The 22,970-nt window shown below is 43.5% G+C and overlaps 1 protein-coding gene across 1 annotated transcript in view; it reads right to left on the bottom strand.

Annotated features, from left to right (window-relative positions):
• The window catches only part of LRPPRC (leucine rich pentatricopeptide repeat containing), a 118,332-nt gene extending 102,250 nt beyond the window's left edge, over positions 1-16,082 (bottom strand). The window contains exons 1-2 of the mRNA XM_081903714.1: positions 15,919-16,082; positions 3,636-3,838 (exon numbers count right to left, since the gene is read on the bottom strand). Coding sequence (XP_081759840.1) covers positions 3,636-3,838; positions 15,919-16,049 — 334 coding nt within the window. The 5' untranslated portion in view covers positions 16,050-16,082. The remainder of the gene's footprint in view (positions 1-3,635; positions 3,839-15,918) is intronic.
• Between the last annotated feature and the right edge of the window lie 6,888 nt (positions 16,083-22,970).

Here is a 22,970-nt window from a genome sequence, read left to right as displayed (position 1 = left end):
AATGTAGGGTGTTAGCCACCATGTTTTCCTGACGTGTCTCAAACTATTGTTGAAGAGTTTGACTTACGGTAAACGTCCCAGATGGTATACTTTAAATGGAGCAACTAGTCCTGCAGTGCAAATATGTGCAGGCAAAAAGTCAGCTTACAACCAAAATTCTGATAGTATGGCCACTGCATATATACATAAAGTGTGCTCTAGTGCTATATATATGCAGCTGAGCCAGTTTTGCCTATAGTTTGTAGTATGCAAGTGCCAATGTGTATATGCAGACACTCGTTCCTGGAACAACTCAATACGTTTGTAGCATATTTATGAAGGATTTAGTAACACATGAGTGCACAGTGTCACATTTCTCAGGAATTATACTTATCAAACCTTTATTAGGCATTATACGAATAAAACCATAGAAGAGAAAATAGCATATAAAGGCCTTGAAATATATGTAAAAGGGCAGCAGTTGGCTACATACATATATATATATATACATATAGAATCAATGGTTTTCTTTGTTAGCCTGCTCCTTGGAGGACTGCTACCAAAAACTCGGCTACCCCCGCCGTTACCCTTTGGTCAACGTCGGATAGGTAGAGTCCCACACATTCACCTTGCTGGGGTTCCAGACCACCCAAGAGAGGGGACAGCACGCGTTGACGGAGCGTACTGTACAATGGGCAATGAAAGAGAATATGCTCTACAGTGTCCGGGACATTCATAGAACATCTGCAGAATCTCTTGTTTCTAGGAATGTTTTGATATCTTCCCCTGACAAATGCTGAGGGAAAAACATTCAAACGGGCCAGCATAAAAGCCCTACGTTGGGCTGGGATTATTAATTTAGTGACGTAATTGGCTCTGCTATCTAAGATATTTAAATCATAGAATATGGGGGAGCAAATTTTGTTTACAGCTGCCATAATATTTTGTCTCTCGACATCCTTTAGTCTAGTTAGGATATTATGGAAAATGTATTGCTCATTAGAATTGTACAGGGGCTCCAGCTCGATGCCTCAGGAATTATTTTTTGTTACTGTTCTTCTAAAAATGCTCACAGATAGCACCCCAAAGAAAGCCAAATTATGCATCAGATTTGAGAACAGAAGAGAAGGTGACCCAAAAAATGTGTTTTAAGCAACCTAACTGCCAGAATGAAGTGATGCAATAAGCAGCACAGAAATGACCGTAATCACATAAATTAATGATTGAAGTTGATCTCTGTTTATGCAGAATATATATACTGATCTTCTGCTCTTCACTGGGAGCACAGCGGGGGGCGGGGGAAATCAGTGCTCCTTTCATGTAAGCTAAACAACTAAAACAACACCTATGTTCTTTATTTCAATTTAGAAAGAAACAAGCTACTGATCCCACTTTTACAGGGAACTGCTCAGGTACTTCTAAAAGGTTTTCCCCAATGAAAGCTTTACGTTAGGAAATAATACACTTTCTATACATACCGCCTAATCAGCCTGTAACCTCAAAAGAGTAGCTCACTATTATCTGCTGACTGAATACATGTGCAAGAAGAATAAATTAGGCTCCATAACATTTGATGCAAAGCAGTATATAACTTTTCGCTTCGCTTAGCTATTAGCCATCATTTCTAGTTGCCACTGGCCACCCAATCCTTGCAAAGAAATTTCTCTCGTCTCACACTAGAAGCTGGGGAAAGGAGAAGCAGCAATGAAGACTCTTTTGTTTTCCAAAGCATGAGATAAGAGAAGAGATTTGTCAAACCAAGGAATAAGGTGTGAGAGAAGACTCTCACCCAGGCTTCCTCAAACTCATCCCCTAGCTAGGGATCATGGCCTACAACTCCCATGATCCCTAGCTAGCAAGACCAGTGGTCAGGGACGATGGGAACTGTAGTCTGAAAAACATCTGGAGGGCCGAGTTTGAGGAAGCCTGCTCTTACCCAATGCTCTTGCCAATTCTGCCATTAGGAAAAGCCTAGGAAGAGCTTATGTCCCCCCTTCTGAGTTCTCTGCAATTCATAGATAATTTGGGGCAAAAACCAGTCACCAAATGGTCCATCAACAACTGGAGTTGTGGCAACCAAATAAGTGGATGGATGATTACAATTAGGGTTAGCACAACTTGGTTTTTCAACCCCCAGGAATGGTGCACTGTAGATACCCTGATAAACAAGTCACAGCTATGTACACTTTGGGTACAAAAACAGAAATTCTGCTATGGTTTAGAAACTTGGTTGGATCCATGTAGCTAATATCCACTTATATTGACCCTGTTAATTTTTCTTTTTCCACTGTTTATGTCTTAAAAGAGCTAAGAAAACGAGCAATGTACACTCCAAGAGTTGCTTGACCTGATCGAGTAAGGGAGATCTATGCACTGAAATGGCCATCCATTCGTGTAGCTGTCACACGTGTATCTGTACCACCACCACAGGCCACACCGTGACTGGATACACCTTTTGTTGTGCACAGCCTGTGCAGCCCCACTTAGGCCTGCCGGTCTTTACGTGCAAATTGTTGCCTGTGTTTTAAGAGCAGGAAATCTGGTGGGGTGGTGCGACTTCACTGCAGCTTATGGAACAGTGAAGTGGCAAGATTGGGGCTGGGCACGTGGATGGGCAGAACCAATCTGGGGCTCCCACCAGAGCAGCCGTGCAGCCCTGCCCCCTCCCTCTCGTTAAATGACAATGGGAGTGTGGTGGCACAGCAAGCTTCAACCACACCTGCTACGGAGTTGGTCTGAGGCCAGTATAAGCAAAGTGAGTGATGAGCAAAGGTGCAACCCTATATTCATGGAGAGCAGGGTATCTCCGTACATCATGTGCTACTGCCATTCAGAGGGCACTGCTTCTTGGAGGGCAATTCCATTACAGCCGAGGCTATTCAACTGTAGCCATCTTACTGGCCTGTTGCTGGCTCTTTGTTCCTGCTCCTGCAGGGAATATGCTGATCCACTGGGTGCTAATGCTTAAAATGCAGGATGAGCTTGTCGTTAAATGGACCCTGCTAAGGCACAAGAGAAGGATTATAATAGGGCTTCATGAGGGCAGGGAGTGAGCTTGACTTATACTTCATGATTGTCAGTAACAACCAGCAGCAGCTCTACAGAATTTTAGGGAGGAATCTTTGCTTGCAAGGCATGTGCTCTGCCACTGAGCAATGGAGCCTTTCTCCACGTTTATACAAATGTGCATAAGCCACCTGCTTTTATTTTGGAGAAGAGCTAGCAGAAAGCCAGCATGGGACCCCCAATCCAGATCAGGAGCACATTTCAGACTGGAGACCTGTGGCTGCTTTTTTTCCAAAATAAAAGCATCCAGGTTAAGCACTCTTATATAAACATGTCACATGAAATTTAGTCCTTACTGTCAATGCTAGTTAAAACAGGAATACCATTAAAATGTTCGTGCCCTACAACTAATCAGTTTTCACAAATTACATCTGTAACCCGAGTAAATGGAGCTCAATTTAATATTGCAGCCACCCAACTGCTAGAAATGATGTAAATAAAAAATGCTACAACTATTTTCAAAGCATTTTAAAGACAGTGTGTATTAATAATTGCCAAGGATTTTAACAAAACGTAAGGCAAAACCATGCTGTTAAGCAAAAACATGATGTTAGTTAAATATAATGTTAAGCAAAATAGTAACACTTTACCTGTTCTGCACACATCGTGAAATATTCTTAATAGAAGGTTTTTAGTAATGCGCCCAGTTCTTCTGATAGATTCATCCAGTTTATTCAAGGCCCAATCAAAATGTTGTGTCTGCTTGCTTTGAATAGCTGTAGGGGGTTGCTCTTGAACTTCCCCCTTCTCTTTAGTTGCAACCGTAAAGAGCCTCGCTTGGTAGATTAGATGCCTACAAAACAAAACAAATCCCACTTTGAGGGCAGATAACAGCTATACTTGTCTCTTACATTTGCTGAGCATTCTGAGCTGAAGCAAACCTCAAGAGTTTTAGGGGTAGGAAACAACAAGAGCTAATAGTTCTGTTTGGAAAGCACTGAAAGAAGGAAGCTGGCCAGAGAATAATAAAATCTTTGAGTTGGAAGGGACCCAAGGGTCAACTAGTTCAACCCTTACCACATGGAATTAAAACCTGCAAAGCAGCACTCAACTGCAAAAAACGCTATTGTACTCTGCCTCTACATACATATACACAGGCACACAGAAAAGAGCTGCAAAATAACAAGTGGACGCTATGACAGCTGGTGCTAAAGAGATTGTGGTAAGGAGGACAGAAGAAACATGGGGGCCTGAAATAATGTACTGTCACCTTTTCACCAGGACCTGAAGTTCCAAGATGGTGGCGCTTTCATACGCTGTGGCTCTGAGCTCCCAATTCTTCACCTACTCACGCACAAAACTGGTGACAATAAAGTACAGTGGTACCTCGGGTTACATATGCTTCAGGTTACATATGCTTCAGGTTAGAGACTCCGCTAACCCAGAAATAGTTAAGAACTTTGCTTCAGGATAAGAGACAGAAATCGTGCTCTGGCGGTGCAGCAGCAGCAGGAGGCCCCATTAGCTAAAGTGGCGCTTCAGGTTAAGAACAGTTTCAGGTTAAGCACGGACCTCCGGAACGAATTAAGTACTTAACCCGAGGTACCACTGTATAAAGGACCAACCAACTTGTTTTAAACTATCTTAAAGCAGAAATGGGCAACATTTTTTAGTCTGAGGGCCACGGTTCCTTCTTGGCAATCCTCCACATGTTAAGGGTGGGTGGTGCCAGAGGTAAAAGTGAATAGAGCAATGAATGTCACTTTTACCCTTGTAGAGTAGGGCTACACACAGACCCTCTGTCTTCCATTCAGGCAAGCAAGCCATTATCAGAGATCAAGGAAGCATTTCAGCCAGGCACAAAACACTCGAAGAAGGCGTGTAAAAAGGCCGGTGAGGGATGTGGTCTGGGGAGAGTCCCAAGGACCAGACGGAAAGACTTAGAGGGGGTATTTAGCCTCCAGGCCTGAGGCTTTCCACCCCGATCTAAAATCTATCCTAGCCGCTGAAGACAGCTATGGAGAAATGTAAACTGGGGGCTCCATGTCACGGGTTGCATTTATATGTAATGCTAAAGCATGGTTCAGTGCTATATAAGACATGCTTGAGCAGAGTGCTGCAGGCTTCCCACTAATCCATCCTTCTTCATACCTGGGAGCACAGCTTTAGCAGGTTTTTATTTTTAAGAGTCTGATGAATTTAACAAAACAAATTCACAACCAATGGTTCAAAGTTGGCTTATTAAACTCAGCAGAGATTGTTTCAAATAGGAATCTCCTGGCTGAATGTAACTTTAAGCTGAAATTGTGTAAATTTAAAACTAACTCTGCTAAAGACCTCCTTGCAACTGTGGCGAAGAGCATGCAACTCAGGCTCATTAAACATTTCTATGTTGCACTCATCTATGGTTTAGCATTACGCGAAAATGCATATCCATTCTATGCTAGAGAATTCTCCAGAGAATATTCTCGAAACTGAAAATTCTAATGTAAGAACCAGTTTTACAACCCTCATTTAAAAAATATAGTAAATAATAAGTCAAGCTGTGATACTGCCAGTGTAAGTAATGAATAATGATTTTTTGGATCCAGTTACATTACTGGGCATTGTGTCATTCACCAGTGGCAGTCCTGAAATGTGAGCTACAGAAAATGTTGTGTGTTTGTTTTAGTTTTAAAAATGTGATTCATTTAATCTGATGAACATTTGAATTTGTATGTATTTCAACTATATGTAATTGCCTTTCCCCCTATTTTGGTGGGACCTTATTCTTAGCAATTCTATACCCTTGGCCATACAGTGTGAGTTTTTTTTACGGAAAGCTTTAATGCTTTACACACTTAAAGTACCCAGGCCTATACAATTATGTGTAACAGCAAAAAGGAATAGAGCAGAAAAGCTGACATATGTAGCATTTATTTTAAACTTTATATTGATTTTATTTGTGTTGCACTGAAAATACTGTACCATTTGGATAAACTTATTAAAGAACGTACTCATGTAGCAGACCTGAGGGGTTTTTTTTATATTCCTTTTACTTTAAAGGATACATTTCCTACATACACAACATAATTAGAATTCAAAGTTGATGGTAAATATATGGTTAGTGACGGGCTTAGTGATTAACATGAGTCATTCACGCTGAATTTTCAATTTCAAGTTTGGTGCAAAAAAAATCAAAGAATGTGAATTCACTGCATTGCCCCATTGAATAAAAGTATCTGTACAGTTTTTGGTTGCCATCTGAACAAGTTTACCCATGAATAAACACGTATATTAACTAATTATATGATTTTCAATGCATTACAATTATATGATTTTCAATGCATTAAAATAGTCTCCTATTTTAAATGAAATTTCTCTAATATTCTCATTAATCAAGAATATTCTTGAGAATATTCTCCAAAAGATTATTCTCGAGAGTTTAACATCACTAGGTCAGAGTACCTGAAGTATCATCATTTCCTACATGAAGCTATCTGGACCTCGAGTTCCTATTCAGAATGGCTTCTCTAGGTAAGATGGAGAGGGTGGCTACTGGAAACAGAGCATTTTTGGTAGTGATGCATCAACTTTGTAACACTCTCCAAAGAGAGGCTCAACAGGCAACTTTGTTGTGGTCTTTTCAGCTCTGGGTGGCCTTATTTCACAGGCTTTTTAAACTTTTAAAATTTTAAAGTCTTAGAGTTGAATCCAATTGTGTCCTTCCACTCACAGAAGAGTCTCTAATCTAATGGAGACCACCACCAGTGGAAGAGAGGAGAAGAGGCATTTTTTGCCAATTCCCCTTTTTGCAATATCTCAGACCACCTTCCCTTCTGCTCTGGAGGGACCTCCAATGCTCTGAAACAGATTTTGGAAGGTGAGGGACCCAGAGGAAAGGGGCTGCCCTTCCTATGCTGTTTTGGACAGGGTTCAAATTTAATTTTTACTTTTATTCTCTCAGATTTTTCATTTTAAAATTTAGTTACTGTACAGTATTGCTAGTGTAGCTTAACAACTTACTGATTTTATTATCAGCTTTTGGAGTTACACAGTTTTACATTGTTTTACGGCTCATTGGGGTATTTTAATATATTTATTGTCATTTTAAGTGTATTTTGTGTAAATCACTTTGTTATTCGGAAGCATATAAACACAGTTAATTAATTAATACAACTTCCAGTGAGATAATGCAAGGAGGTCCTGCTCAGAGTACCTATAAAGACATGAGAATTTAGATGAGAAGGGACTTCACAGCAGTCAATCCCAATGTTATGAAAAATGCTTCCCATATAAATATGCAATAGCCCTTTGCAAAAAAAAATAAAAAAAAATCTGGAAAAGGTGTGGTTCAGATACTATCTACATACCCCAGAGTTTGGGCCCAATGTACCACACAGATAATGCCTCCTTGTACATATATCTTGGAGATGCCTCACCAACAGGCAAATAATACCATCCATGATAGATGGCCATCAGAACTTGTTTTGTGCCATCTCTGTGGGAAATGAAAACTGCTAAGGCACCAGGCCTTTGGTCAGGGCGCAGCCTGACTCCCTCCTCTGGCAATCTGCACAGAATTTTGCTTAATGGTTGCCATCAATTTGATTTTAATTAATTTTTATAATGAAATGTTTTTAGAATGTTGGATTATTTGATTGTTATTAGCCGCCCTGAGCCCGGCTTCGGCTGGGGAGGGCGGGATATAAATAAAAAAATATTATTTATTATTATTATATGAAGGCTGCCACCTCTACCAAGGTGCACAGCTTCTCTGCTTTCTGGGCTTTCCCCACAGGCAGGAAAGTAAAGAAACTGATAGCGAGGGACTGCTCTCCCACTCAGTTGGGTCACATTCAAATCTGATTGGTCCTGCCCAGTGGAGCAAGTGGGAGGACCAACCATAGAATTGTAGAGTTGGAAGGGACCAGAAGGGTCAGCTAGTCCAACCCCCTGCAATGCAGGAATTATTCATCCATGGATCCCATCCTTCACTATATGAAAAATGCATGTCTTCTATCTAGGCCAGGGGTTGTCAACCTGGTCCTTACCACCCACTAGTGGGCGTTTCAGGATTCTAGGTGGGCGGCAGGGGGTTCTATGGCACAAGCTGAATCCTCCTTCCATCGAGCACTGGTGGCCGGTAAAGAAATTTTACCATCAAGAAAGATGCATTATAACCTAGGCAGAAGGGACAGCTCTATTTTTTGTTGCTGTTTGTTTTGTGCTGTGCTCCTGAAGTTTTGCATTTTGGGTTGTTGTTTTTTTAAAAAAGGAACTGTTAGTGTAAGCTGCTTTTATCCCTGGAATGGCTACTAATAAATAATAATATATTTAATAACCGAACTCTTCAAATTGACAGGTATCACTGGTCAAACTGATTAGAAAGGGGGAAAGGAGGTAATTATTCAGAATTTACTGCTAGGACCGAACTCAGGATAAAAATTGATAATTTACAGGATGTAAGTTAACTTACATCACTTGCTGGGACATTCATTTTATACATTTATTCAGCTCTTCCTCCAGTCACTTCAGGGTAGCAGTCTTCCATACCTATCACTGTATTTCAAAATGATTTTAATAAGTATTATTTACTCAGGAACAGAGATCCAGAATAGAGATCTATGTTACGTTCAGTGAATATTGGATTCAGCTGAGAGTCAAATCAGGCACATTCAGAGGGACTAGAATGAGTCGGGTATGCACACTACAGACAGATGTGAGTTGAGTTGCAATGGCCCAGAACAATCCATGACAGTAAGGAGGCAGGGCATGAGGCCGGAAGGGTGGAAAAAATATGTCAAAAGGCTGGGACCTACTTGACCGGCGGCTGTATCTTCCGGGGCAAAAGAAGGCCCAGCACTGCACCTCTCCTTCCTGCCTCAAAGGAAAACCACTTGTGAAGCACCACCACACAGGATTGGATTCTCCTATTTACCAGCTGTTAAGCGGAAAGATCTAATCTTGTGTAGTGCTAGTGCACTCTCCTGAACTTCTTTAACCCGTTTTAACTGTATGTTAAAATACACTTTTAAAACCCATGTTTGGTGGACAGATCTGGAGTGGAGTGGGTGGACCCCAGGGCAGCACAGGGTGCCAAAGAGTAGATTTTGAAGTCCTTGCACAGTCATAATTAAAAGTCCCATCTTTTGTACTTTGTGTCCTTGCTGCTCCCAGGACAGATTTTCTACAGCTTATGCCAGGAGTGAATAACCCAAGCTCTACAGATGTTGCTGAACTACAACTCCCATCATTCCTGGTCACTAGCTATGCTTGTTGGGACTTAAAGGGACTGTGGTTCAGCATCACCTAGAAATCCAACATCCGTCGCCCCCACCTGACTTAGCCCAACCTTTCCCAACTGGGTGTCCTGCAGATATTTTGGATTATGTCCCTCATCAGACCAAGCCAACATGGCTGTGCTGATGGAAGCTGTAGTGCAGAACATATAGAGAGGACTAAGCTGAAGAAGACTGGTTTAGTTGAACAGAGAAATGTGGTGGTAAAAAGTTTGCAGCATGTTGCTTTACACAACAAAAACAAACAAGTTTATATTTAAAGAGAACACTGTTTATATACAACAAAATGTGACGTGTTCCTTTTAAGCTTATTCATATGCCTACAGCAGCATCAAGGTTGGAACTTAAAACTCAGAATGTTAAAAAAAGTGTGATAACTAAACTAAAGTGTGCGCTAAAGACAGAAATCAAAATTCCTCTGTGCCTCCCCAGCAGGAGTTCAAGCAAAAGCCATCCAGCCAGGATAATTCCTGCTAAGTGAAAATAGGTTGAAGCAGTACTAGCTCTAGAGACAACTTGCTTTAGCACAAGCTGTTGAGTTTCAAGTGATACCAAAATCTAGAACAATATAGTGGTGCCTCGCAAGACGAAATTAATCCATTCCGTGAGGCTCTTCGTACAGCGGTTTTTTCGTCTTGCGAAGCAAGCCCATTGACAGCTTAGCGGATTAGCGCTACAGCTGTCAAGCGGCTTCCGGCGATCAGCTGTTAAGCGGCTTATCAGCAGAACAGCTGATAAGCGGCTTCGCGGCTTAAAAAAAGGAAGAAAAAAGCGGGGAAAACCCGCGGGGGGGATGCAAGATTTTTTTCGTCTTGCGAAGCAACCCCATAGGGGAATTCGTTTTACGAAGCGCCTCCAAAACGGAAAACCCTTTCGTCTAGCAGGTTTTTCGTCTTGCGAGGCGTTCGTCTTGCGGGGCACCACTGTAGTCTAGAGCACAAGTCTTCAACTGGTGGGTTGGGATTCACTACTGGGTTACAACCTGAGCTAAGGAGGGTCTCAACAGCAGGACTACCATCAGACAAAGTGGTCAGCACTTTGGGGCAAAGAATCCGACAAATGTTGGTATCAAAAAGGTACATTATAACCAGAGCTATCTGAAAATGAATTTAAGAAAAAACTTAAAGGATTACACTGTTGTATTTTAAATCCTTTGATATGCAACGTCTTAACAGCAAGAAGTGAAAACACAAGTTAATCTAGCATCTTGATCAAAGTTCTTAAAAGGTCAATTCAGAATGATTTCAAACCTAACTCAGCCTACAGAGCCTGCTACATTAGCAGCAGTACAGCATAAGGCCTCTGGAAATGTGACTTTGGTTCAATTGTAATAATGGAACCTCCAATTTCCAAAGAGCAAGTTCCAACTTTCTTGCCATCAACAAATTATGCAAAAATTTGATGGTAGTGGTATATCCTAAAGGGGTCTTAATCCAAGCAACAAGAAAGCAGGTAAAAAACCATTCCTCCCCAAAAACCCTGTAATTAGTTCTAAACCCATTCATTGAATTGAGAGACCGAAGTGGCTGTTGGAGGCTCCAGGAAGCCACATATAGTGGTACCTCGGGTTAAGTACTTAATTCGTTCCGGAGGTCCATACTTCACCTGAAACTGATCTTAACCTGAAGCACCACTTTAGTTAATGGGGCCTCCCTCTGCCGCCGCACCGCCGGAGAACGATTTCTGCTCTCATCCTGAAGCAAAGTTCTTAACCTGAAGCACTATTTCTGGGTTAGCAGAGTCTGTAACCTGAAGCATATGTAACCTGAAGCGTATGTAACCCAAGGTACCACTGTACTCGTAATCTCATTTGTATTTGATCAACTACAATGACTGAATTCAAACTTTTACAAACAGGAGTTTAAAAAGAACATCACTCAAAACTGAGTGTTCTGGGTCCTAGGTGTCTATTGTACTTGAGAGGCACTGCACTGCACTGTCTTAAAAGGTAGCTTTTTTGAGACAACTGTGTAGTGCAATGGAGACACAGCTTGCTGATAAAAATGAGCATGGTGATTTCTGCCAGCAAAATCTTTGCTTTTCAGACAGAAAATATGTAAACACTGCATGCTGCAATTTTTTTAACAGCAGGCAAGTCTAAAAGCCCAAAGTAAATGGAATGCCAGTAGCAAAAGCTCATGACCTCTTGTCTGTGAACTCCAATCTGAATTGCAAAAAGTTTGTGCACCTCCATAGTTGTGGTAGGGAAAACCTTAACACTACTGAACCACGGCCCTTGTATGCTGCACGCTTGTTTTGTGCAACCGACAGAAATAACTTTTCTTAAAGGCATTTTCCTGGGTTCCTCTTCAGTCAGCTTTAATGCTTGTTGTGAACCCGCTCTTTTCTTTAACTCCGTCTGTTCACAATTTACTACTAGCAAGGAAGAATATTGCCAGCTGCCACCAATTTTTTACCTTTATTTAGGGAAGCCCAACTGTTCCTTGCTTATTAATGCAATGTTTTGAGTGCCCTTGCGTAGAGTCTAACTATTCTAGCTATAGTCTAACTATTCTGATGCTTAGATCTGCACAGGTGCTTTTTATTTTTATGACATTTCATTATCACCCATTTTCTGAACCATAGCACATTTTTTCCCAAGTACTATTACTGAACTTTAATTAAACAGCCATTCTCCCTGGCACCTATCTCAAGAACGTTAAGTTTCAGGCAACCAAGTAGTGATTTTTTTTTTAAATAGAAAAGTTGGCTCTCTTCTTCTTTTGGACCATCAATGTGCCTCAAGCAGCAGGGGTCAGTAAAAATGTTAGCAGGTTTGCGAGTTCTGGGGACTTATTTGCAAGGATGATAGTTATTCTTTTATTATTTATATGCTGCTTTGAGGTGTTTTAGAAGACAAATTTAAAATAATGAATACTTTTTGGGGGTAGGGGAAATTATATAAAGGAGCTTTAAGCAACTCTTTTAAGAAGTCATTGCTGCATAAGAGTAGCATGTAATTGCCAGCTGTCACCAGGGCCCCAGGGTGGAAGGGGAGAGCTGGCACAGCGATTGACCCAATGTGTCAGCAGTAGGGTCAGCTCAGGACCCAACAGATCTTGGACTGGCTAATTTCCACCCTTATCCATTTAGCAGGTAGAATGGGGAGCTCCATGCTAGCTGAGCAATGCTCATGTCACTCCACAGGCAAAGGCCGGCAGGAGGCTGAGAGGGCTGCAGCCTTCCACCTTCTTTCTTCTTCTCTGGCCTAGTAAGATTGTCTTCCATGAAAATGGTCTTAACAGTGAGTCCGTAAGTGACTGTGGAGGCCAATTCTGGATCCACACGTCCTTCCACAGTGGGGCCGTAGGTTTCCAGGTGGGTTTGCATTGCTCTGAGAGTCCTTCTTTTTTATCAGACCAGTATTACAGGTTCCTCACTCAGAAGTTGCAGTACCCCAGTTTAATACTGTATACAGTGGTACCTCGCAAGATGAAATTAATTCGTTCTGCGAGTTTTTTCATTCTGCGAGTTTTTTCGTCTTGCGAAGCACGGATTCCCTGGGTATTAATGGTTTTAAGAAAAAGGAAACAAACTCGCAATACGTTTTCGTCTTGCAAAGCAAGCCCATAGGGAAATTCGTCTTGCAAAGCAACTCAAAAAACGAAAAACTCTTTCGTCTTGCGAGTTTTTCGTCTTACGAGGCATTCGTCTTGCGAGGTACCACTGTACATAAAAATATATCCAAAAGACATGTCAACTGTGATGGCACATACTTATTGAAATGGCTGTTTGCAGGTGCGCAGGATCACTTCATATTGTGGAAAGGTTTAGTAACGTTCAAATCAACTCTATAGCATTTGAAGAGCAAATTAGTATAGGCAGTGTTTAGTATCACCACCTCACAAGCTACTTTTGTAATGTTTGTAATGGTGTGTTCTCTCAGTAGGATTCACACTTTTGTTATCCTGAAGCAAGCCTGTCACTGTTTTCTCAACCTGTGTCAGACATGCAGATGACTATGTGAACATGCAGATCACAGGCCAATCTGTTTAAAAAACCCACCTGTCGCAACTTAAACCATAAGCCAAATTGAATGTAAGATTATTTACCATAACTATTCCATGTTGATCTCAAGAACAAAACTTAAAACAAAATGCTGCAGTGCAATCTTAAGTATGTTTCCACAAAGAGGAAGCCTAACTAAGGGCTTACTCTCTAGGAGGTATGCTCATGATTGCAGCCGTTGTTCACAATTCCAGATTAGTGAGAAGTGGGGAACCTGTTATCTTCCACATGTTGTTGGATTCCATCAGCCCCAGCCAGTATGGCCAATGGTCAGGGATGATGGAAACTGGCCTTGCAGATGTTGCTGGGCTACACAGATGCCCCATCCCAGGTCTGTATCAAACTTCAGATTATATTGCCTGAAAACAGTGTAGAAAGCCCCAAAAGTTATACCAAGGAAGGAAATTGTTAACAAGAAAAAGGGGAGAAACACCATAAGCCACTCAAGAAATTCAGTGGCAGCTTACTGATTTATTACAGCTTTAACTTATACTAGATTTCAACAACTTTTCTGTGCTTCTGGTGATAGTTTGCATGTGGGACTGAACCAAGATAGATGTAACATCACAGAAAGAATTTACACATCACTTGTAAATACAGTAGGTTTCAAAAGAGTCAGGTCACACACAGCACATCAAGTGCTCAAGAACTGCAAGTGTTCACAAACCAGCCTCTGAACTCTTTGGGATCAAAGTCATGAAGCTATGTGTGCTTCCATACATATTTACTGTGGACTTGTTCCCATGCCTCCCAGCAAATATAGGGCAGTATTCAACTAAATAATTTCCCTGTATTTGCTCCAAAGGCTTGGGGGATTCCATAGAACATTGGGGGTGGGGGCTATGCCAGCCCCAAGATCTGAATCTCTTCAGGGCTTGCTTATAGATGTGAGCCCTGGAGAGAGTTGGACAGATTGATTTTATATGCTACCCTACCCAAGGATCACAGGGCTGTTTACAGATCCAGACCTAAGAGCTGGCTTAAACATTAAGCAGAATCAAAGTTAGGGCTTTTCAGACATAGACTAAATCTGCTTCAGGCAACAGCTACAGGGCTGTATGTTTGAATGCTTCCATACAACGCACCTCCCTAAACCAATTCAAGCAGGGACTGTACTGGTTACATGTGTTCCCAGGCCCAACCAAAATATAAATAATAATTCTCTCACTATACCAGCTCAGATCAGGAAACCAGTCCCTCTGCAAGCCTTTGCTTCGGCAGTTTAAAACACTGAATACTAGGAACAAGGCCTTTAGATTTGAGGATGCTCTACCCATCAAAGCAAGTGAACTTTTTCGCATTTTTGCAAGGCTTGAAATCTCAACTTACTGTATTTTCTGCTCTATAAGACTCACTTTTTCCCTCCTAAAAAGTAAGGGGAAATGTGTGTGCGTCTTACAGAGCGAATGCAGGCTACGCAGCTATCACAGAAGCCAGAACAGCAAGAGGGATTGCTGCTTTCACTTATGAGATTCAGAATATTTTGTTCTTGTTTTCCTCCTCCAAAAACTAGGTGCGTCTTGTGGTCTGGTGCGTCTTATAGAGCGAAAAATACGGTACATTCAGGTAAGTGATTTTCTGGTGTACTTGCTGGTATGTTTTGCCAATAATTAAAAAAATGCACCACCACATTACTTTAATGCTTTAAGCCATTTTAAGAAAGAGTTCATGTGTTGTCTTAAAACAACACACCAGGAAGGGAAAAAAACTTGTCTGAACCTTCCTCCCCAACATGCTAATTTCCCACATGCAAGGAGATGTTAATAGAGGTAAGCTTTCAAACCTGTAATCTCTGCACTTGTAGCCTGAAGGCAAACATCCCAGGTGGATGATTCTGCCAGTCATACACACTTACCTGGGAATGAGACTGTGTACAAACTATACCCTTACAAGTACATTTGAAGCACATTCTTCTCCTCAAACAATTCAGGACGCTGCAGCTGACCCCTCACAAAGTTACAATTCCCAACAGCTCACAACCGACTACAGCAAGGGAACAGGGTCAGGCCAATGGCCAACCAGGTGCCTCTGGCAAGACCCCAGCACAAGAACCCTCTCCCATCTTGCGCTCTGCAGCAACCTGGCATCCGGAAGGATTACTCCCTCTGACCTTTAGAGGCACAGCATAGCCACTGTGGCTAGTAACGCTATACACGTGCTTTGAGGGGTGGGCATACAAGCCTAAGCCTCGCCGGCCTCAACAGCACTTTGCTTTTCTGAGCAGCCGTGCAAAGGGGTTTGCAGCAAAAGCCCTTAAAAAAAACAACTTGACACCTTGTGCCCGGAAGTAAACCCCGCCGAGTGCAACTGCGTTCACACGTGCACTCCCGAGGAAAGCTCAATGCGATGGTCACGGAATTCGGGCCCCACTCCCCCACCCCTATTTTGTTCTCGTGAAAGAGGTCAGGCAAACAGCACTTCGGACGCCAAGTTCTGCAAGGATTTGAACGCCGGTCCCGAAAGCAGCGTGGGAGCCCCCCATTCCCGGCCCTATCAGCACCAGGCCGGCTCTCCGCGGGATTTACTCCCGAGTAAACGTGCCCACAAGGCGCCTCCCCCGGCGACTGAGAAGCCCAGAGGGACCCCCGTGACCTTCCCCGCCGCCCCGCCTGACTCTCGCCCGCCAGGCCGGAACCACCCTCACCTGCTGCCGCGGGAGGCTGCGGCCTGTGCGGAGGGCAGCGGCGCCCGGGAGCAGAGCGTGGCCCCCACGGCGCGGCCCCCTCTCAGGAGGAGCGAGCGGAGCCGCGAGGCCGACCTGAGGAGCCCAGCCATGATCTTCCTCCTCACGCACGCACCGGTCAAGGGGGAGCACGTGACAGAGGCCGGGCGGAACCACGGCGCGAGGAGAGGGCGGGGCGCGCGCGGAGGCGGCGCCGCCGCTTCCGGCTCTCATGAAAGGAGGAATAATCTGGCTCGACGTGACTCAAAAGGCGGGACTCTGTTTCCCCGCCGCTCTTTAAAAGGGTCTCCCTCCGCTTTGGGGCGTTGTGAGAGATAAAAAGGTCTTCTCTCCCCCCCCCTTTAAAAAAATGGTACCGTCCGAAACGGTCGGATTTGTTTCAACGGGAGCTGGAAGGTGAGCCCGAGAGGCATCCTCGGGCCAGTCAGAAGTGTAACCCGGAGTTTCGATATATCGAAATCACTTGTTATCGACTTTGATTTCTAAGAATGAAGGCCCTGGCTTCTCACACGGGACGGCGGGGCTCCCGGGAGCGGTTTGTCGATATAAGCGGCAAAAGGAGTTTGAAAGGCGACTCGCAAAACTGAGCGGCAGTTTTCTCAACTTCGGGAAAAGCATTGGTTGGCCTCGCTCTTCGCTCACCCCTCCTCTTTGCGTTAAAGTCACGTGAGAGAATCCCTCGACTTCTGCTTGAGCATGCGCCCTTCCCGACTGCGCCTGCGCGGAACGGAGAAAAGTTTTGCTCGTAGCAGAAGGTTGTTTGATTCGCCCGCGGGCCGGTCGTAGGAGATCCCTGGGACGTTCTTTGGTGGGCAGTGACCGTAGTCCTTTTCCAGCTTTGTGTACCGTTGACAGTGCAGTCCTTTGCTACTCAGAAGCTAGCGCCACTTAGTTCTATGGGACTTGCTCCCAGGAAAGGGGGCATTGGATTGCAGTTGAATGCTGCTGTCCTAGGTACTCTTACTTTTATTTTATTTTATTAAATTCCTATACCGCCCTTCATCTGAGGATCACAGGGCGGCTTACAATAGGAAAACACACAAAAACATAGTAACAAACACACACGCACCAGTTTAAAAGGCCATATATTGTTTAATCAGCCAAAGGCCTGGGAGGAGAGAAATGTTTTTGTCCTGCACCTTAAAGTTATGTAACAAAGGTGCCAGAAGAGCAACGCTAGGGAGAGCATTCTGCAAATGGGGAGCCACCACACATTCCAGTGCTTCCCCCTCGGGAGCCGGTGCCAGGCTGGGGGATCCTTTAACTGCTTGGCTGAGGGGAGTGGCAACCGCAAACTCCTCAGCCAAGCAGTTTAAAGATGCAGAAGGAGAAACAAGCTATATCGGCACCTCGCTTATGCAGCTTTTCTCTCCCTCTGCACAGTCTTGGTGAAACTGCCACTGCTCCTGAGTCCCTCTGCTAGCAACGCTTGCTGGAGGAAGTCGCTAGCAGAGAGACTCGGGAGCGGTGGCGGTTTCACCAGTGATATACCACTGAGTGAAGCTGATATCGCGGTCTGCTCTTCATACCAGTCCTGGATGATATATTGATGTATCGCCCAGGTCTACCAATCACTCACTAAAAAGGTAAAGGTAAAGGACGCCTGACAGTTAAGTCCAGTCACAGACAACGGATTGCGGCGCTCATCTCACTTTACAGGCCAAGGGAGCCGGCGTTTGTCCGCAGGCAGTTTTTCCAGGTCATGTGGCCAGCATGACTAAGCTGCTTCTGGTGCAACAGAGCACCAAAACCAGAGCAGCGCACAGAAACGCCATTTACCTTCCCGTTGGAGCTGTACCTATTTATCTACTTGCACTGTTGTGCTTTCGAACTGCTAGCTTGGCAGGAGCTGGGGCAGAGCAACGGGAGTTCACTCCGTCGCGGGGATTCGAACCGCCGACCTTCTGATCGGCAAGCCAAAGAGGCTCAGTGGTTTAGACCACAGTGCCACCCGCGTCCCTTACTCACTACCAGATCTTTTTAACTGGAAATGCCAAGGATTGAATCTGGGATCTTCTGTATGCAAAGCATGACACCAGCCCCTAATCCAGCAGTTCTCAACCTGTGGGTCCCCAGATGTTGTTGGACTACAACTCCCATCATCCCTGAGCTCTGGCCTTGCTAGCTAGGGGTGATGGGAGTTGTAGTTCAACAACATCTGGGGACCCACCCACAGGTTGAGAATGGCTGCCTGTGGTGCATCCCCAACAACACTCGAAGAAAGGTAACATGTCACCATGTATATTTCATACACGTGTTGCATTGCTCTGTGTGTTTTGTAAAGGAAGAGGCTTACTTTCAAAATCTGCTTCTTGAGAGGATTCTTCAGGAAGCATATTCAGTCTTCAAATACTATATAAGAAGAACCTTCTTATTCATGCTAGTGACCCATCTGGTCCAGCATCCTGCTCTCACAGTGGCCAAAGCCCACAAACAGGGCATGAGCACAACAGTGCTACCCCCACTTTTGATTCCCAGCATCAGTGGAAGCAGAACATAGCAACTGTAGCATGCAGCCGTTGATAGCCTTATCATCCATGAATTTCTCCTATCTTCTTTTAAAACCATGCTAATTGGTTCAAGAAAATTGGAGACATGAAAGGAACATTTCGTACAAAGATTACCATAATAAAGGACAAAAGTGGTAAGGACCTAACAGAATCAGAAGACATCAAGAAGAGGTGGCAAGAATACACAGAGGAATTATACCAGAAAGATATGGATGGCTCGTACACCCCAGGTAGTGTGGTGGCTGTCGAAGCTACCAGTATGAGTTTGACCAAACTGCAGGAGGCAGTGGAAGACAGGAGTGCCTGGCGTGCTCTGGTCCATGGGGTCACGAACAGTCGGACACGACTAAATGACTAAACAACAACAAACTGGTGGCCATACATGGAATTATTACTGCAAGGGGATGCAACTCAAATCCCAACCATCCATGATGACTGATACATCTGGTCCTTCAGTTGGTATCTGGGGATCAGAGTGGGCCTGAAAGATACATAAATGGGCAGCCAGGAAGAAAAGTTTTCATTTTTGTCCTCCTGTTCATTGATGGGACAGACTTGCAGCTCTGCACAGTCTTCACTGTATCAAACTTCAATGGAAAAGATTTATTTTCAACCAGGAAACAGCTTTCTTCAAATGGCTTTTCCTTCCTGTTTTCATAAAAAGGTGGCATACAGTTTGCCTTTTGGGATGAAACTCTCTCATTCAGGGGCAGTGGTCCTGCTGAACTCAACATTAAATATACTTGATTAAACCTGAATCTTTCACAATTCTGTGTGGTCTTGAATTCGTGTGTGTTTGTTACTGCAGTAGGGAATACTGCATTTGATAATTTTCAACTAAATAAAATAATGGAGATGGCATTTAAGGGATGGTTTCTGTTTATGAAACTGTAAGTTATTTCACCCTTGGTGGATGGGCACCTGACTTTCATATGGCTACTTCCTTTTTTATTTAGCCCCATAAGTGCACAATGTTTTCAGGTCAAGTACTTTATTACGGTCATAGACCAGCATAAACAAAACATATACATAAATAGCATAACAGTATGAATCCAGGCGAATAATTATTAAATAAATAGGAGCTAGAACCAAACGTAGATTTAAACATATACATAGAATACTTAATTAAGGATAGATAATGGGTGAATAAAAATTTATAAGAAAGATTAAAAGATCAGTTAACACAGCTATATGGGGTGGGCTTCAGAAGTGCAGATCTAATAATATGGGCCTTCAGTTTAGGATTGAATTGTAGCATAGATCATTCTTCGTCAAATATCTATCATGGCAGCGCAATATCTGGTGGCTGAATATGTGACTTCTGGGCTCTCTACCTGAGAACCAGACCAAGTTTTATTGCGGCAAAAGCCAGTGACACTAAACACCACAAGATCAAACAAAAAGAAATCAACAACAACATCAGGAAAAAAAATTACACAAGGGAACTTCGCAGTGTGCCATTCAACAGAAGAAATTTACGCTTCCTGATTACTAAAGTGCAAAATTTGGCCACTTCATATGATATTGAGCTTGAGGAATCTTCCAGAAGGTATTTTCGTAGAATTTCGGGGGAGGATTCCAAATAATGTTGTAGGGGTATAAATTTTGATAAAAGCGGCAAAATAAGTTGAACTCGTTCTTCACTATAAAATTCGCAGAATAGAAGGATGTGTGTAACAGATTCTACCTTATTAGACATACAGGGGCAGAGACGTGCATGCATTGGTACCCGCGTGAATTTGCCGTACAGCACTGCTGAGGGCATTGTCTCAAAGCGGGCTCTAGAGAAAGCCCATCTATAAGCTTCGTTAGTGATGTTAGTTAAGTAAGGGGCAGCTGCAAAATTAGGCCAAGCTTTTAAACATCTATACGTCTCCGGGAGTAGGGCGTCTTGTTGTAATTCGACATCGTAAAGCCTCTGAGTGATAATTGCTTTTGCCTTGTTCAGAGTTCCAAGAAGAAGATTTTCGGGGTTTAGGCCAATTTGTTTGATCTTGTTAGTTATTTGCATAAGCCAAGGAGCATAGGGAACTGCGGCCAGGAAGCAAGGTAACAGTCCCTTAGGATTGTAATGGATTTTCAGCCAGAGGGATATTGCTTGCTCCCAGACTTTTAATTCCACTCTGGGCAGTCCTGCCTCTTGCCTTAAGACTGCATTAGGTGTACACTTTGGGGTAGCAAATAATGATCTCAAGAATTTTGATTGTACTGTTTCAAGGGTCTTAAGGTTGGCAGAGGGGCTAATTTGAGAGCCATACAGGAGTTGGGCTAAAGATTTTGCCTGAAAAACTTTTAGGGCCATCGGGAGGAAGCCAGCTCCTTTCCTTCTGAATAATCTAAGGATGACATTTGCACTTCTTCCTGCTGATATAGCTGATGTGGTCAGGTGTGTTGACAATTTAGCATTATAAGAGAAAGTAATGCCTAAGTATTAGAAGGTCTCAGTCTGTTCAATGGCGTTTCCCTTTACGCTCCAATTATCTTTCCTGAAGGAGCGGTTAAAATGTACAATTTTGGTTTTGGCAAAGTTAATTGTTAACAGTTCAGTGTTACATTGGTCACTAAACTTTCCTAAGGCACGTTTCAGACCCACTTTGGTTTGAGAGAGAAGAACAGCGTCATCCGCATACATTAAAACTGGTACTTTTCTGCCGTTGGAGAACACGGGGGGGGGGGGGTTTCGATTTCACGGCAACATGTGACCAGGGAGTTAACATAGATGTTAAATAAAAATGGGGCTAATAGGCATCCTTGCACAATGTTATACAGACTACAAAAGGACAGATCTCTGGCTCCAGGGAGCCTACAATCTAAAATCCAACACAAGAAAATTGTACTAGTCCTTTCCTCTACTGTGCCTCTTTCTCCACCTACTTATTATTTATACCCTGCCCATCTGGCTGGGTTTCCCCAGCCACACTGGGTGGCTTACAGCATATCTAAAAACATAATAAAAACATCAAGCATTTATTTGTTTGTTTGTTGCATATATTTATCTCACCTTTCCTCCAAACTTGATGTGGGATGCATGGTTTTAGTCTAACAACCCTTCAAAGTTGGTTACGATAGGGTTGCCACATTTCGAAAAGTGAAAATCCAGACACAAAAGTTGTTGAGCTATTTTTTGAAAGTTGTTTGCGAAGGGCAGGCAAATGTCCGATTTTTAGAATTTCCGACCAGACGCTATTTCTGACAGGCAAATCCCATATGCGTCCGGGAAGTTCCAGACGTATGGCAGCCCTAGTTAAGATAAAAGATAGTGACTAGCTCAAGGACACCCCAGTGAGCATGGCAGAATGGGGCTTGAACCCGGGTCTCCCCAGTCCTAATGTGATACTTTAAGCCAGAGTCAATGTGGTGCCCTTCAGATGTTATTGGATTATAGCTCACGTCATCCTTAACCAAGGTAGGCTGCGGCTTAAGGACGATGGAAGTTGTGGACTATGGGGCACCTCGTTGCCAGGCCCTGCCCTGAGCACTGCACTGTGCCACATTGGCTGTTTACATCATGTTTGCTTAGCTTTGCAGTTAAGTGCATAAGCACTGTGCTGTCTTGTGTTGGGGCATAGAAGCTTAGCTGCAATCCTGTCCTGTTCGTGCGGAGCAGCAAAAGAGAGCACAGACGTGTAAATGGTTTGCCTTAAGTCCGGTGAGAAATAGGTGAATTTGTTGTAGCTGAAACAAAATGCAATATATGCACGGGATCACCGAAGTCATAGAAAGAAATGAGATCCTCCAGAGGTTGGGGTGGGGAGATGTAAATACTCTATAATAGGCTGAACATTGATATGCTTTGGAAAATATTAGATTAGTTGTTTTATTATTGAAGACATGAGAATGACTTGTATTGGAAGTAACAATAATTACCACCAGTTTCTTGATTGAAAAAAACGTACTACCAGATAGTTCCACTGCTGTATGATAACCCTACAAACCTCATTATCTACTTACTCTATTTATATATTTTAAGCTTTTCTACTCTGCTTCTTAGTCAATAAGGCACCCAAGGTAAGGTAAAGGTAAAGGGACCCCTGACCATTAGGTCCAGTCGTGGCCAACTGGGGTTGCGGCGCTCATCTTGCTTTATTGGCCGAGGGAGCCGGCGTACAGCTTCCGGGTCATGTGGCCAGCATGACTAAGCCGCTTCTGGTGAACCAGAGCAGTGCATGGAAACGCCTTTTACCTTCCCCCCACCGGAACGGTACCTATTTATCTACTTGACGTGCTTTCGAACTGCTAGGTTGGCAGGAGCAGGGACTGAGCAACGGGAGCTCACCCCGTCATGGGATTCAAACTGCCGACTTTCTGATCGGGAAGTCCTAGGCTCTGTGGTTTAACCCACAGCGCCACCCGTGTCCCTAAGGCACCCAAGAGTGGCTTACAAATATCAGTAGTACAACAGTCCTTGTGCTTAAGCTTACAATCTCAAAAAAAAACAACAACCCAAAACCCTGGAATACAAGGAAAGAGGGATGGGGAGGGAGGAGGGAAACAGTGGCATAG

The sequence above is a fragment of the Podarcis melisellensis genome (assembly GCF_964234715.1).
Source record: "Podarcis melisellensis genome assembly, chromosome: 3".
NCBI classification, from domain to species: Eukaryota; Metazoa; Chordata; class Lepidosauria; order Squamata; family Lacertidae; genus Podarcis; species Podarcis melisellensis.
The sequence above is the reverse complement of the archived record's forward strand: the minus strand, read 5'-3'. Positions and strand labels throughout refer to the sequence as shown.